General features: G+C 35.9%; 1 protein-coding gene and 1 long non-coding RNA gene across 13 annotated transcripts in view; one reads left to right on the top strand and one right to left on the bottom strand.

The window, feature by feature from the left end:
- The window catches only part of LOC136836938 (uncharacterized), a 235,111-nt gene that overhangs the window by 151,674 nt on the left and 68,775 nt on the right, over positions 1 to 14,662 (bottom strand). The window lies entirely within an intron of this gene.
- Positions 1 to 14,662, top strand: part of RhoBTB (Rho-related BTB domain containing) — a 137,388-nt gene that overhangs the window by 78,226 nt on the left and 44,500 nt on the right. For all 12 annotated transcript variants that reach the window (XM_067101456.1, XM_067101454.1, XM_067101453.1 and 9 more), the window contains exons 2-6: positions 642 to 848; positions 8,021 to 8,124; positions 8,641 to 8,838; positions 10,704 to 10,911; positions 12,701 to 12,864. In XM_067101456.1, coding sequence (XP_066957557.1) covers positions 669 to 848; positions 8,021 to 8,124; positions 8,641 to 8,838; positions 10,704 to 10,911; positions 12,701 to 12,864 — 854 coding nt within the window. In that variant the 5' untranslated portion in view covers positions 642 to 668. The remainder of the gene's footprint in view (positions 1 to 641; positions 849 to 8,020; positions 8,125 to 8,640; positions 8,839 to 10,703; positions 10,912 to 12,700; positions 12,865 to 14,662) is intronic.

The following is a 14,662-nucleotide window of genomic DNA, read 5'->3' as shown; positions in this document are numbered from 1 at the left end:
TTATCGGTCTAAATTTGTGACTGTGTTTAGTAATGGCAGTTATCTTATTGCTTCACCCATTATATGAATCTTCTCTTCGTATTATTCAGTAATCATCCATTCTTCCACTATCCATACAACATTCATTGCTCTACTTTCCTGTTGTGCATGCAACATCATAACCTGATATTTACCCTCAACTTTCTTCATGCCAACACTTTCACACTTTCAGTACTGAAATTTTCTTTTCCCTATCTTCAAACAATACTGTATCATCTGCAAATATCAGCCCATCTACTTACATTTAATGTCTTATCATCGGCTTCTCAGATGACTCCACCCATGTAGATATTAAAGATCTCTGGGGACGAGACCCACTTTTACACTAAACCAGTCACTCTCTTGTCTTACACACGAATCACTTCTGACATAAAAACTTTTCATTGCGTTCAACAACTTATCTTTTATACCATACATCCTCAACAATATACATATACATACATATATATATATATATATATATATATATATATATATATATATATATATATATATATATATATATATAAAAAATGTGTGTAATATATATTCCATCTTATCTTCTTTCTCTTCAACACATATATCCAGCAATGTTCTAATGTTTATCCCGGTTCTCGTTGCAGGCATGCCTAGGATAATGGGTGGTTACCATGGATAATGAACAACCGCATCAGGAGCTGGTGAAATGTGTGGTTGTGGGGGACACGGCCGTGGGCAAGACGCGCCTCATCCGCGCCCGGGCCTGCAACAAGCAGTTCTCCCTGTCGCAGCTGCTCAACACCCATGTACCCACCGTCTTCGCCATCGATCAGTACAGGATCTACAAGGAAGTGAGTCCCTGCACTCATTTGCAATATTGTGGATTTTTGTTTCTAGTCTCCTGGCTTCTTTTCGCTGTTAATTTTTCAGGTTATTGATTTGTTCCCCTCCGGGATGTAAATTATTTGTACATACTGTTTCCCCATGGACGCAGTTTCCTTTAGAGGGTATGGTTCCAGTAAGGTCTTTAGATTGAGGTTGTTTGCCTCAGGGTCTTCCCCACCCAGGCCACGACCCACCAAAGTCAACTGGTTGCCAAGTACATATCTCACTGTCAGGTCAAAGAAATACAGGGTGTTTTAATAGACAGTACCTAATTGTATATGTATATATTTGTGTGTATATATATACAAACAAATATATACATATATAATTAGGTATATATATATATATATATATATATATATATATATATATATATATATATATATATATATATATATATATATATATATATATATATATATGTATCTAATACTGAGTGGAGATGTTAAGGAAAATCTTGGTCCTTGCAGATGTCGTGTTATGTGCTGCTGTTAGTTCATATTCGTGACTACTAGTGACCTTGTAGTTGCCTCCGGACAGTTTGGTGCATTAAGAACAGAAACTTTAGCTTCTCAAACAACGCACTTATCCGAGGTCCTTATTCCAGACTTCAAGAAACTGTTACTACTTACTGTAATGCTATTCCTATGGCCAAGGCAGACTATGTTAGAAATAGGTACACAGCTTCCCATAAGACATTTTGAACATAGTTGCCTTAAGTGCAGGTTGTAAAGGTCTGTGCTGGCACAACTTCCGTTTGTGTTCCATTTGTCATAATCCAGACGCACAGGATGTTACTCTTGACTGCCTTATCATCATGATGTCGAAGATACAGGAAACTGATAAATATGCTTTTTTTTTCTTTATTGGCGATTTCAGTTCTCACCTTAGGACTTGGTTGAATTCTGTTCCTCCTGCTGACTGCCATAGCATAAGAGCTTTCAGCTTCAGTTCAGAAAATAGCTGTGAGTAAATTATAAATGAGGCCACACTCAAGTCTGAAAATTTCTTGGATCTGGTATTCACCGATTTTCCAAATGTTATAACCAGGATTATGGGTCCAATAACTGGTACTTCTGATCATGGATTTTTTTTTTTAATGATTAAATATGTGCAAGTCTTTCCTGATGTGTCATACTCTTGTAAAGTGAATATCAAATAGAATGAAATGTTGAACGATCTTTCACTTTTAATTTGGTCACAGTTGTATTAGAATGTTAGCCTATTGTTCCTTTGAATGCAAATTTGTCAATAAACAGGCGAATTCATGGTTCGACGATTGTTGTAGACATGTTTACTTGGAGAAACAGGAGGCTTTTAATCTTTGGAAAAGGAATAAGTCAGTCTTTCATTGGTATAATTATGCTCAACTAAGAGCTGTGAGCTAGAGTTTATGTTTCAGCTGAAAATGAATCCGATTTTATTTATACTCAACTAAGAGCTGTGAGTTAGAGTTTATGCTTCAGCTGAAAATTAATCCGATTTTACTTATACTCAATTAAGAGCTGTGTGTTAGAGTTTATGCTTCAGCTGAAAATGAATCCAGTTTCACTATCAAAGAAATCCTTTCTAGTACAACTCATGAACATAGGCGGCGGGCTACTTTCATAGCTGCACTTTGCTTTAACCTGATGGCTTATCATCACTTTCCAAAGGAAGACAACCCTTTAGGCTGATGTGTTGACACTAAACAGAGCAATAAGAAATTTCACTGTGGTTGATTCTTGTTGTCATGAAGTTAAACTGATTAGTTTCGCTTTTCTCTCCCGAGAAATCAAGAATCTTTTACCCATTCTGGGAGTCTACGGAGGTGTAGACCCAGTTGGTTCTTTTTCTTCCTTTTGTGAAAACAGCTATTTACTTAGCTCTTATGCCGTTTTCTTTCTTTTGTTTCATAAGAGCCGTTATTGTTAATATAAACAGTACAATAGCTACACACACAGTTTGGATTACGACCACAGACTGAATTTTAAGGAAAGTAAACTGATACCTGTACAGAACCACATACTGTTTGCATTATGACCACAGACTGAATTTTAAGGAAAGTAAACTGATACCTGTACAGAACCACATATTGTTTGGATTATGACCACAGACTGAATTTTAAGGAACCTGTACAGAAGCAATAACGTTAGGTGCTGCAGGGTTGCACAGGGATCCTTATTAACTCGATACCAGTGGTAGCCGGAAAAAATCCTTTAATTGATGTGGATAAAATCAGCTAAATAAAGTAAACTCTCCAGCTTCGTCAGGGAAGCTAACAACAATCCGGACTTATTCCGGGGATTAATGGAATGCCAAATACCTGACCTCCATGACCCTCTCCCAGGATTAAGGCCCTCCAGTGAGTAGGGGCTGGCCAGCATAACCGCAACAAACCAGAATGTCGGGTTGTCATAAGAGCAAGCAGGAACCTGATCAGAAGAATTCGTCCTCGTAACATTTTTTTTTCTCGTTCAATTCCCTCTGAAATTGGGGACAGTTGTCTTTGTAAATCCGAAGTATTTTAAGCGTGTTTACAACAGTATACTAAGGTTTACAAACACAAGAGAAGGATCTCATTTTATTCTCATCCTTAAAGAACGTTTTGTTACTCTTAGTCATTAATCATTAATATATTATATATATATATATATATATATATATATATATATATATATATATATATATATATATATATATATATATATATATATATATATATATATATACACACATATATATGTGTTTATATATTATATACACACACACATATATATACATATATATATACATACATACATACATACATACATACATACATATACATATTAGTGGGATTTGGCACTGTGTCATTACAGGACCTGCCATGTTGTGAGCTTCGCTTCCGCGTGTTGCTTCTCCACTTTGCTTTCTCTCCCACTTACTTGAAGCACATTCTTGGCTGCCACAGCCACTCGGCTAATGCCGAGCCCCAAGGCATCTGCTTGTAAATGCAAATAAAAAAAAATACTGATTAATAAATAAACGGTAAGTTTAAAAACAATCATTTTTTTCCAACTCCCAACTCTTTGAGGCAAGACTTACATGTTAAACAACGGACCTTTCGGTGTGGAATCTATTTTCGGATATAAAATTTATATACCTGAGCTTGCTGGAATTGAACTCCTGTGGAACTCCCTTTGTTGTACGTGTGGCTGTCAAGAATGTGTCCAACATGTTGGAGAGAAATCCGCGTCACGGCGCAAAGCACGGAAGCCGAAAATTCCATGAAAATGGCCAAAATGCCTCATTGAAAACTTTACTGATACAAATACGTTGGTTTAAAATGGCTCTTATGTCTTTATAATTTTCAAAATTAAGTAGTTTTTTTTTAATTATAATTTTAAATGGAAAGAGATGAAAAAGCTGTGAATAACAGAAGTAAATTAAGGTAAAGACCAAATACATAGAGTGAAACCATCCACAAAAATTTACGTTACCATTGATAGAAAATTGACCCCTTCGGTCGGAAAAGGCAGGCTTCATTACTCATGAACAAGATCCTGTATTCTATAGATGTAGATTTACTATTATTCTTTGACAACTGATGTGAAAATTCTGCTCTACTTTTCGTGATATATTCATAGTGAAGTTTTCGCCCCTGGGAAGGATTGCAAAACCTGTATGTTGTGTTAGGTTAGAAAGATGAAGTTAGGATGGTTCTTAAGAAACGTGGTTTGCAAATACAGAACAGTAATGGGGAAAAACCTAATTTTATAACAATCCACAATCAGATGTGAACAAAAGAACTTTCATTCAGTCACCCTACAGTAGATCTGGAGAATTACGTAACTCTTATATATTATCATGTTTTATGTGTGGGCATTCTGGTCTGATGAAGCCTGCTTCGTTAGTTAGTGATTGTATTAATAATTTTTTTTGTCATAATACTGTATAACCGCCCTTAATACTAAAGAGTTTGGTAAAAGTGAAACGTCTTGTCCAAATCCCGTAGACTTTTTCAACAGAAGACTTTACTTAATTTATGTTGATTGGTACTGTTCCTTAGTTATTAATATTATATTGTTTCTTGCTCATGCACATGGCGCCAAATATTATTAGCAGCACTTTTTGAGATGGAATTTATTCAGGTTATATTCGGTGTGTGTGTGTGTGTGTGTGTGTGTGTGTGTGTGTGTGTGTGTGTGTGTGTGTGTGTGTGTGTGTGTGTGTGTGTGTACACAACCAAAATGTTAGGCAGGAATATCCAAATATTTTTAGTTGTCCCCAACAAAATAAATAACGTGGCTTATTACCTAGAAGACTTGAGTTCATCAGAAGGTATGCCAGATGAGTCTGAACCTACTCACATCGACAAGGTAGTTTCCAAAGACCAGGTCCTTAGCCAAAGTGGTGTTATTTCAAATTTAGGGTAGTCTAAAACTATGTCAGCGAGTTGACTCGAGATTATTGTACGAAATTTCTTTATCCTTTGAAGATTAAGGAAACTTTGTAACACTTTATATAATATATATATATAATTACATTATTATACAGGTCATTTTCATGCTGTCATATATATTTTGACTGGCAAGGCGCAGTCAAACCTAGACTAACTGAGTATTGCGCAATTGGATTTCATTCTTTAACAGTGTTATTCTCTCTTTATAAAAAATGTTATGTAATGCATGGATACCTTATTGGTATTACACAGGCCTTATACTGTAAATGTTACTTGTATTCTAAAACTTAATGCAGGATGTTTACATAATATCTTGTTAATCAACTTAACTGGTACACATGAACACATGTACACTCTCAGAGAAATTAAAATGAAATCGTACGCAGATATTCCAAAAAATTGTATATTTTTAAATGTGACTTGTTTCACAACTTGTTTCAAAATAGCATTTTCGAGAGACATGGACATACAAACAGAATTGCTATTTTGAACTCTCTCTCTCTCTCTCTCTCTCTCTCTCTCTCTCTCTCTCTCTCTCTCTCTCTCTCTCTCTCTCTCTCTCTCTCTCAAATGACATATCACATCTGTGGTTGATATCAACCAAGACATCACAATTAACCTGTCTTTGGTGTCATATACCCCTGTTTTCATAATTGTTCTTTTGTCTTGTTTGTAACATTGAGAAATTCAGATAGTCTATTTACCCACCAAAGATTAAAATGTGTTTATCTCAAGAGCTGCACCTGACTTTTAACGCTCAATGGTTTAAAATGTTTTAAGGGCACCAATGAGTAACAGAGGCAAGGGATAGGTCATTGCACTTGAGCACAGTGGTCTAAAGACTGAACATAGTACACACTAATGATCCACACACAAGTCCCCTTTCTACCCATGGGAGACTTTGATGAACAAGGCAGTGGCTACTGATGACTCTTCAGGCAGACCTCTGGCCTTGTAACCTCCGTTCCTAGCTTACAGGGAAATTAAAAGTCATGTACAGTATCAGAGAGAACCTGTCAAACCTGAGCAAGATTTGAATTCAAGACCAACCAAGTAGAAGTTGCCAGTGATACCAGTGAGCTACCATAACTTCTGCAAGTTTCTGTGAACCTGGTTATCCTCTAAGGGTTCAATAAGTATCTTTTCCCAAAGTTGTTCCTGGCATATTATGTTAATCAGATTAAATTGATTTGCCCTTGGCTGCACCTACTATACTAATCTTTAGTAGTGAAGCTCCCCATTGTTAAGTAGATGTTTGTCCCCAGTTCTTCACTTGGCCATTTGCCTTTAAGCATTGACAGTGTCTTCAAAATTGCATCTGGTCTAGTACCTCAAAGAATTAAACTGGTATCCACCCCAGAGTTGCATCTCCCTTTGATGCAACAATTTGGTGACAGAGTAATCAATTTGGGGACAGAATAATCAACTGTTTTCAGTCAGCTGTCATATAATGTAGATAATTTAAAAGGTATATCTTCCAAGTTTAATAGATTGCAGGGAGTCACTGTAACTCGAAGATTTATTTCTTATTGACTTCCTCATGTAGGCTTTGAAATTTTTTCTTATGCAATGATGGTATTGCATGTCAGGAATAATGTCTATGATTTACAGTTCTTATATGTGTATGTGCACAACAGCCTTTGCACTAAAAATGGTAGAATTAAGATGGAACACAGTCCGTATGTGATAGTAAGAAGCGCTCACAAGAAAGATGAAAGGAAAGATCGCAGCCACTTGAGCTTACATCTATATTTGAAGACATGATCACAGTAACAGCTGTTACTGTGATCATCTCTTCAAACATAGATGAAAGCTCAAGTGTCTGCGATCTTTCCTTTCATCTTTCCTGCGAGCGCTTCTCATGTTTATGTGCCACAGGATCATTGTGGTATTGGATGATTGTGTGATTGTGGATAAAATTTGTTCTTTATCTGAAGTCGCAATAAGAATCTGGAACCTGCAGTTCATTTTCAAGGCCTTTGAATAATCATCAGTGTTTAAAATCATGCATCAGTCAAAATTACTGTTTTATGTGGTTTTTGGCTTAATGTATTTTATTTGGCTGCTCTAGCAGGATGCAAAGGAGATCAAGTGAGGACAATGCCAAGAAAAAGTCATAATTCTATTTTCCATTTATGATTAACTATTTTCTAAAATAAAATTGCATATTTTAAGATATTCTGCTTTATTTAAAGCTTCATTGTTAATTCTAGGGTTTTAGTTGAAGTTTTAAAGTTGCTTCCTAAAAGAACTGTTTATTTTTTCTTGTTTAATTTGCATGCAAGCATCATCTTGTACAACAGATAGACCATAATTTTTCTGTTTTGGAAGGTTGTAAATGTTTGGCTGAATATTTAAAACAAAGTTTCACATGGCTGTTTTATGAGATTTGAACAACTATTTCTCTTACTTATGCGCTATGGATTACATCTGTTTTCATAAACATTTGTTCTTTAAATGATCTGGTGTAATATGTTATATTTTTCAAGTGTAGAGACCAATGGGATAGGCATCCCAGAGCCCATATATAGCCTAGCCTCCCCCCCCTAAAAGGAGGGGAAAAATTAGGATGAAGGAAAAAGAGAGGGCATACCCTTAAGGGTGGTGTTAAATCAGCATTCTTCAATCTTCCAAAATCCTTTCTAGATGCATTTCCATATACAAAGCTCTGTTACCCTACCAATGAAAGTGGACGTAACCACCCTTGGTTTTCAGGTTTTGGAGCGATCATGTGTGGTAGTTGATGGTGTGAATGTATCCCTGCGGTTGTGGGACACGTTCGGGGACCATGATAAAGATCGACGCTTTGCTTATGGCAGGTGGGTTTTGAAAGACGACGGATAATGACAGGATTTGATTTTATTTCCTAAAACCAGAAATGTGTTTCTTTTAAAACAAAAATGTCTTTCTTTCTGTAAACTGTGGCTTTAGACTCTTGCGTTGCATTCTTAATTGCCATTGTTGACATCTTAGCTTATTGTATAGTGCAAATTGTTAATTGTAAAAAATTGTACAGCTGTTGGTAAATGTTGCCTTATTCTGGCTACTGCTGCTGTTTGTTTACAGATGTGGCTGTGTCTTTTCTGCCTTCCAGCATTAGAGGAATTTTCCATCAACCAATGCAAATGGTTATCATCAGCATTGCATATAAATTTTAGCTCTATGAACCATTTAAAAAGATATTACTACAATTTTTAAAGTCGTAATTTACTAGGTGCAACATAACTGCTTTTTTTTTTTGTTACAGCTATAGAGCCTCAGGAGGGTTGATATCACTCTAGCATCATTCATAATCTTGAATTGATCAGCATATTGTAATAATTTTCCATTTCTAGGTCGGATGTGGTACTACTATGTTTCTCAGTGGCCAACCCCATTTCTCTGCGAAACTGTCGGGTCATGTGGTACCCAGAGATCCGACGTTTCTGCCCTAACACTCCGATCTTATTAGTTGGATGTAAGAATGACCTAAGATACATCTGCAAAGATGAGGAGTACCTGCGGTATTGTCAAGAGAGATCACCTCTCGTTAGGTAAGTGCTATTGTTATTAATACTGTATATGACTAAATTTGATGAAGATGACTGTATATGTCTTAGGGCCTCTCTTATGTTTCATTATTCTGAGAAACCCAAACCATTTATTTTGTGGGGAGTGCCTTCCTCCTGCCCACACTGAGTGGAGGTATACAATGTATGACATGAGCAGTGCAAATGCCTTAAGCAGTAATGCTTAGTGGAGCCAGAGTATGGTTACATAAGTAACTTTTCAGGATGCAACTTGTGTGAGAGATTCTTTCTTCATGGGAGGAACCCAAGTATGCATAAGCAAATTGAGTGGTTTATTTGTATGTAAAAAAATTATTTTTGATTTTATATACATTATGTACATGATGTATAAAATAATTTGTTTATAAAAGCGTACAGTTCATCTCCTACTGAAATGCTTTTCCTTAATCATCAGTTTTGGGATTATGGTAGTTACTTTTCTTTTGCCAACTCTTTTGTTGGAAAGGGTAGAAGAAGGAAGGGAACCTTTTTAGAAATATTCAAATTGCCTTTAGACCTGACAGATGTATTTATCAGTGTAAATATGTGATTGTCATCAAAATATTAATCCAACTCAAAAGATCTGTCACTCTTCATAGAATAATAGAATTCAAGGGCTCCACAGGATTGTATATATCAAGATTATTAGAATTTGATCATAATTGTAACTTGAAGTAATTTGGAGCAAAACCTGCTGAATGCTATATGAAGTGGGTAGGTGACAATCATACAAAAAAGTATGTGTATCTTTATACAGCTCTCTTGCTTGGCTCAGTTTGATAGTTATTTTTTTTTACATTTTTTCACTGGCTGTATAGCTTACTTTTTTCATTCATCCTGTCTCTTGGATCTCATTTTTATTATCATGCCTTCCCTTTTTTATTCTCTATTATTTTTTGTACTTTAACATTAATCGTGAGTATCTTTTGTGGTTCATTACTAGCTTTCTAACCCATTGAATATTTTTTTATTTTTTTCTGTAATGTAATCTTTTATACTTCCATGAAGTAAATGCAAAGCTGTTACTGTCTTGACATAACTCAAACAAAAGGTTAGAATCAAGCTAGCTTCACTCAGGAAGTAAATAGAGAATATAGTATAGAACAGATCTGTTTGACTCCAGCCCTGTGAATTGGTGTTCAGCAAATGAAGCACTGAATAGTTTGGTCAGGAAGATCAAAAGAGGGTGTGGAGAGAAAGCAGTTAGGTCACTCGAGTCAGTAGAGATACATAAAAGTGTCAGCCCTTGTACATTGTCCGGGACTTTGTGGGCACCCAGAGAAAGGTCTCCAAGCTGAGAGCTGTAATTGTCATGCATTTTTTGTGTGCTTATTCAGTTTTGATAATTATTGTTTTTGTTTTTAATCAGATAGAATAGTCTGTTCCTAAATATCCCCTTTGAACAAAAAATTTTTTTTTAATTGTTCTTGAAAGCTGATTAGTACTGTACTGTACTGTATACAGTGCTGAATTTAGGTAATCATTACCCTTTACTTTTGAGTTAAAAGTTTTAAGGGAAATTTGACCAAGGAACATTGATAGCAAAGAGAAATTTATTAAAAGTAATTTTGTATATCAGCTTGTTGCTTTGAAGCATTCTTTTGAATTGCAAATAATATTGAAAATTTTTTTATTTCATTATGCCTTGCATGAATGGATTAGTAACTGCTACTGTATGTTGTTATGTGAACATTATTTTATTTCTTGTAGGCTATGTTCTTTCCCACTTCCTAATTTTAAAAGATAGGAAATATTGTCATGTAGTTTTTATATTCTTCTGTATGCCAACCCCATGAGAACTAGATTTGAAGTCAGAAGGACTGTAATTATCAAATATGCTTTTGTTGCAGACCTGTCAGGGAATGTGATTTGGTAATGCCATGTGAAGGTCGAGCAGTTGCTAGAGAAATTGGTGTTCCCTATTATGAAACGTCGGTGCTTACTTATTTTGGAGTTAATGAAGTTTTTGACAACGTCATAAGAGCCGCCCTAATATCCCGGAGACAGCAACGCTTCTGGATGACTAGCCTCAAGCGCGTCCAGCGACCTACTCTACAGGTTTGTTTTGTCTCTGCAATATTTCAGATTAGTAAGGCAAATCCTGAAAAAGGTAATCCTTGCTTTTGATTTGCCTATTTAGTCTCAGAAAATTATCAAAATTATATACGGTATACTCAGTAAAAAGATTTGCAAGTGCAGTAGCTTTTGGTTTCTGTTACCATGAAAGCCAATCATTCATTACATCTAGCCTGGGTGTCCTTGATAATGAAATAGTGCCATGGGAAAAAAAGCTTAACTTCAGTTTCTAAAATCAGTTAAGTTCAGCTGCTTTCTCATAATGGGATTTTTAAATTTCTGTATGAAGGGATGAAAATATTGTTATTAAAGTCAGGATTATGCCTACTAGTATTTCATCACAACTTAAGTCACTCAAACATGCTCACATTTGTGGTCTTGGAATGTCCTAGACACTGCAGCTTTTTGTATAAACAACATTAGAATATCAGTTGGTTAACACATGCCACCTGAAGCCTTGGGTACCCATCAGTGACCTGCCTCACTTTTCATGTGCCTGCAGAGCTGTTACTAGCTAAGTATAATACCCAGATTGTACCCTACAGCAGGAATGACAGAAGCATTTTATTTATAGTGTTTTAACCATTATTTCATCTTTATTTCATCATTTTCACCTTAATTTTCCATTAATATTTATTGGATGATTATTACTTAGGTATCTAAACCATACCAGGTTGCTAGTAGAGGGAATAGGCAAGCTATAAGAATAGAATAATAAAACAGTATAGCCTGAGATATTAAGTTGTGTTAATCATATGTAAGAAAAGTCTAGTGTAAACTAATCTAAACATAATTCATAGAGAGGACTGCCTGACACTAAGTCTCTGCTTGAAAATAGTGATCATGACTGAGATTGGAACTGTGTACGTACGTGGTTGAAACAGTGACCAGTACCTTGATCAAGATAAGGACTGTGGTTGAGACCCTGACTGGGATCACAACCAAGACCTTGATCACACCGCTGCCCAGACTAAGGACAGCTAAACTGTTTCTCTTGATATTGGTCTGATAAATAAGTCTCCAAGAACACAGCCTTCTAGTGGCTCAGGCAGTCATTCTCAGAGCTTACAACACTGTGACAAATGGCAGAGCATCATAGGTAACAGTTCTAGTTACAAGATGAGACTCCCATCTACTTTTTTGGATATTAAGCATTTGGATTTGGATGTGTACACTATTTTGAATGCAAGTACCTAATCTGCCAATCTACTTTTGCTCAATTTTTCTTGGGAGTGCAACTCATAAATAGATGATAGCATTGGGACAATTTTACCATTAAGATAGAACTCAGGTGAATCATCCTCCTCTCCCTCCTAATTCTTTTATTTTCATACTTCCTCACAGCATTTTAGAGGTATAGGTTTTAGGGGTTATTAATGCCTACATCACAAATACACTGTAGGCTTGTCTTTACTTATAATGACTCCCCCCTCCTTACTAATGCCATTGGGTCCTCATCAGTCTTAGACAAGCCTTATTTCTTATGAAATAACTTCAGTATTTTGTTACAAACCCATCACTCATATAATGACTTCTTGACTCCAAGCCCTGCTGATATCTTGCATTCTTTTCCATATTACAAAAAAAGTGTGGGATATGATTAATGGGCACCTGAGGATCCAGGTGAAGTAGTTGTTAGGCGACTACCAGTCTTGTCTTTTAGATAAAACAGTATGCTTTTAGACATTTAATGACTGATAGATTTGGATGAAAAAATTCTGCATTATAATAAACTTGATTTTGCTATAGAGTAAATTTTACTCTCTCTTAGGTGCCTTTCTGCCCGCCCAAGCCCAAGGTTCAAAAACCGTCAACTGTGGTTAGCACAATGCGCGAGAACCTCCATTGTCTGTACTCTAGTGCTGCCTTTACAGACCTGGTCCTGGTAGCTCGAGATAGCACCACATCAGAAGAAATTGTAGTCCATGCTCACAGGTGAGTGACTTTTATAAGAAAAATCTTTTATTAAGATAAATCCTTTTTGTTTTATTTTTGTATTGTATGTGCTGTATATAATTATGTAAGTTGATGTAATGTTTATTAATGGATTCTTAACAGTATCTTGAATAAATTTCTTTTGACTTATGGCTGTGCACTATTGCAGTTCCCTAGTAGTTTTCACAGATATAATAGTTAGTAAACTAGATTATAATAAAAGAAAAACTTTCAAGCTGCTAGCTTACAAAATTTTGTCTTCCCTGTATGTGGGTAGATTTCAGAAATATGATTACAGTAAGAGCTCGATAAGTTGCACTTCTCCAGTTCGGATTTAGCGCCAGGTCTCTCAAAAATGTCTCGGACGGATGACATCCATGAGCCAGAAAATTCATAAAAATTCTGAGTTTTGGAGTACTCTTCCGACCGTGGGATGGAAGGATCTTATCTGTGTCTTGACGCTTGGAGGAAAACACATAAAATATGTACAGTACTCTAAGATTAGAGCATTTTCAATACTGTATTAACAACAAATCTGTTCATATCACACTTTGTTGCACAAGCACTACTCTAGGCCTATACAGTACTTTTACGAATTAACAGAGCCACTTCAGGAGGTGTACTAAACATTTTGCCAAAATATGCATACACAGATGTGTGTGAATGAATGTATTCATGAGTTTGCTCACATCATGTTAACACACTTTCTCTCTCTCAGTCAAGAATACATAAGCATGTAAATGTAGTATCATACACATTACCACACATTGAATGTGAATTGTAAGATGTATCAATGCAGTACTTTATCATTGTTTTACAATTGCATGCTTAAATATTTATAAAATATTATACTGTACTTGAAAACCTCTCCCATTCTAAAATGCAAATAATACTCATTGAATGTGAAGTATAAAATATTGTTTTACAATCTGATACTTTATGTTAATTAAAATACCCTACACTAATGTGCATTGACAAAACAGTCGACACCCCTAGGGGGGTGTAACCAGTCTTCGTTCCATCTACCACTGTCATACATTCCCACCAAAATTCATGGCCTGTGGGCAGTAAAACTCAAATGAGTTAGCCCCATGCCTGGGAATTAGCCCTCTGATGTTTATCATAATAATGGAAAGGACACAAATAAGTGCAAGAAAGGAGTCCCCTTGGGAATGGCATTGTATATATGACCTAGTGCATACAACAGAAGCTTTGGAAGATGTGGTGGAAATGCTCAAAAGGTGTAACAGTGGAATGGAGAGGAGAGGACTGAAAATCAGCTTCAGCAAAATAAAATTCATGGTAAATAGAAAAGATACAAATTATACACGTGTATTTTTTACAGGCTTTTGGTGCCAAATGTTTTACCAGAGCAAATAGAAACGAGAAGGAAATTAAGAACACTGTTGTGATAGATGGGGAGGTCTTTAGAAGAGGTGGGGCATTTCTGTTACTTTGGGATGCCACTGGACAATAAAGCAAGAGTTGTGGGAGCAATAACAATGAGAACAGCTGCAGCATATGTGAAACAAAGAAATAGCTGGACTACTGGCAAATGAAAATACCCCTTTAGTTAAGACAGCAAAATCTTACAGTAGATTCAAATGGTCTGAACTACTTGTTGCAGAAAAAATAGGGCATTTGACAAAGATAAAATTTGAAAAGGTGTGAACATAGAATGTGTGGTTCAAGTCTGGAGGGGAGTGGAAAGCTTGTTCAGTTTTTAAATGTGATAAGAAGGGATAAGTAACAGTTGGTCAAAAAAGCAGCAGTATGGGAGTAGCAGGATGAAGAACAG

Source organism: Macrobrachium rosenbergii, chromosome 57, assembly GCF_040412425.1.
Source record: "Macrobrachium rosenbergii isolate ZJJX-2024 chromosome 57, ASM4041242v1, whole genome shotgun sequence".
In the NCBI taxonomy this organism is placed as follows: domain Eukaryota; kingdom Metazoa; phylum Arthropoda; class Malacostraca; order Decapoda; family Palaemonidae; genus Macrobrachium; species Macrobrachium rosenbergii.
This window is presented reverse-complemented; position numbering and strand designations above follow the sequence as displayed.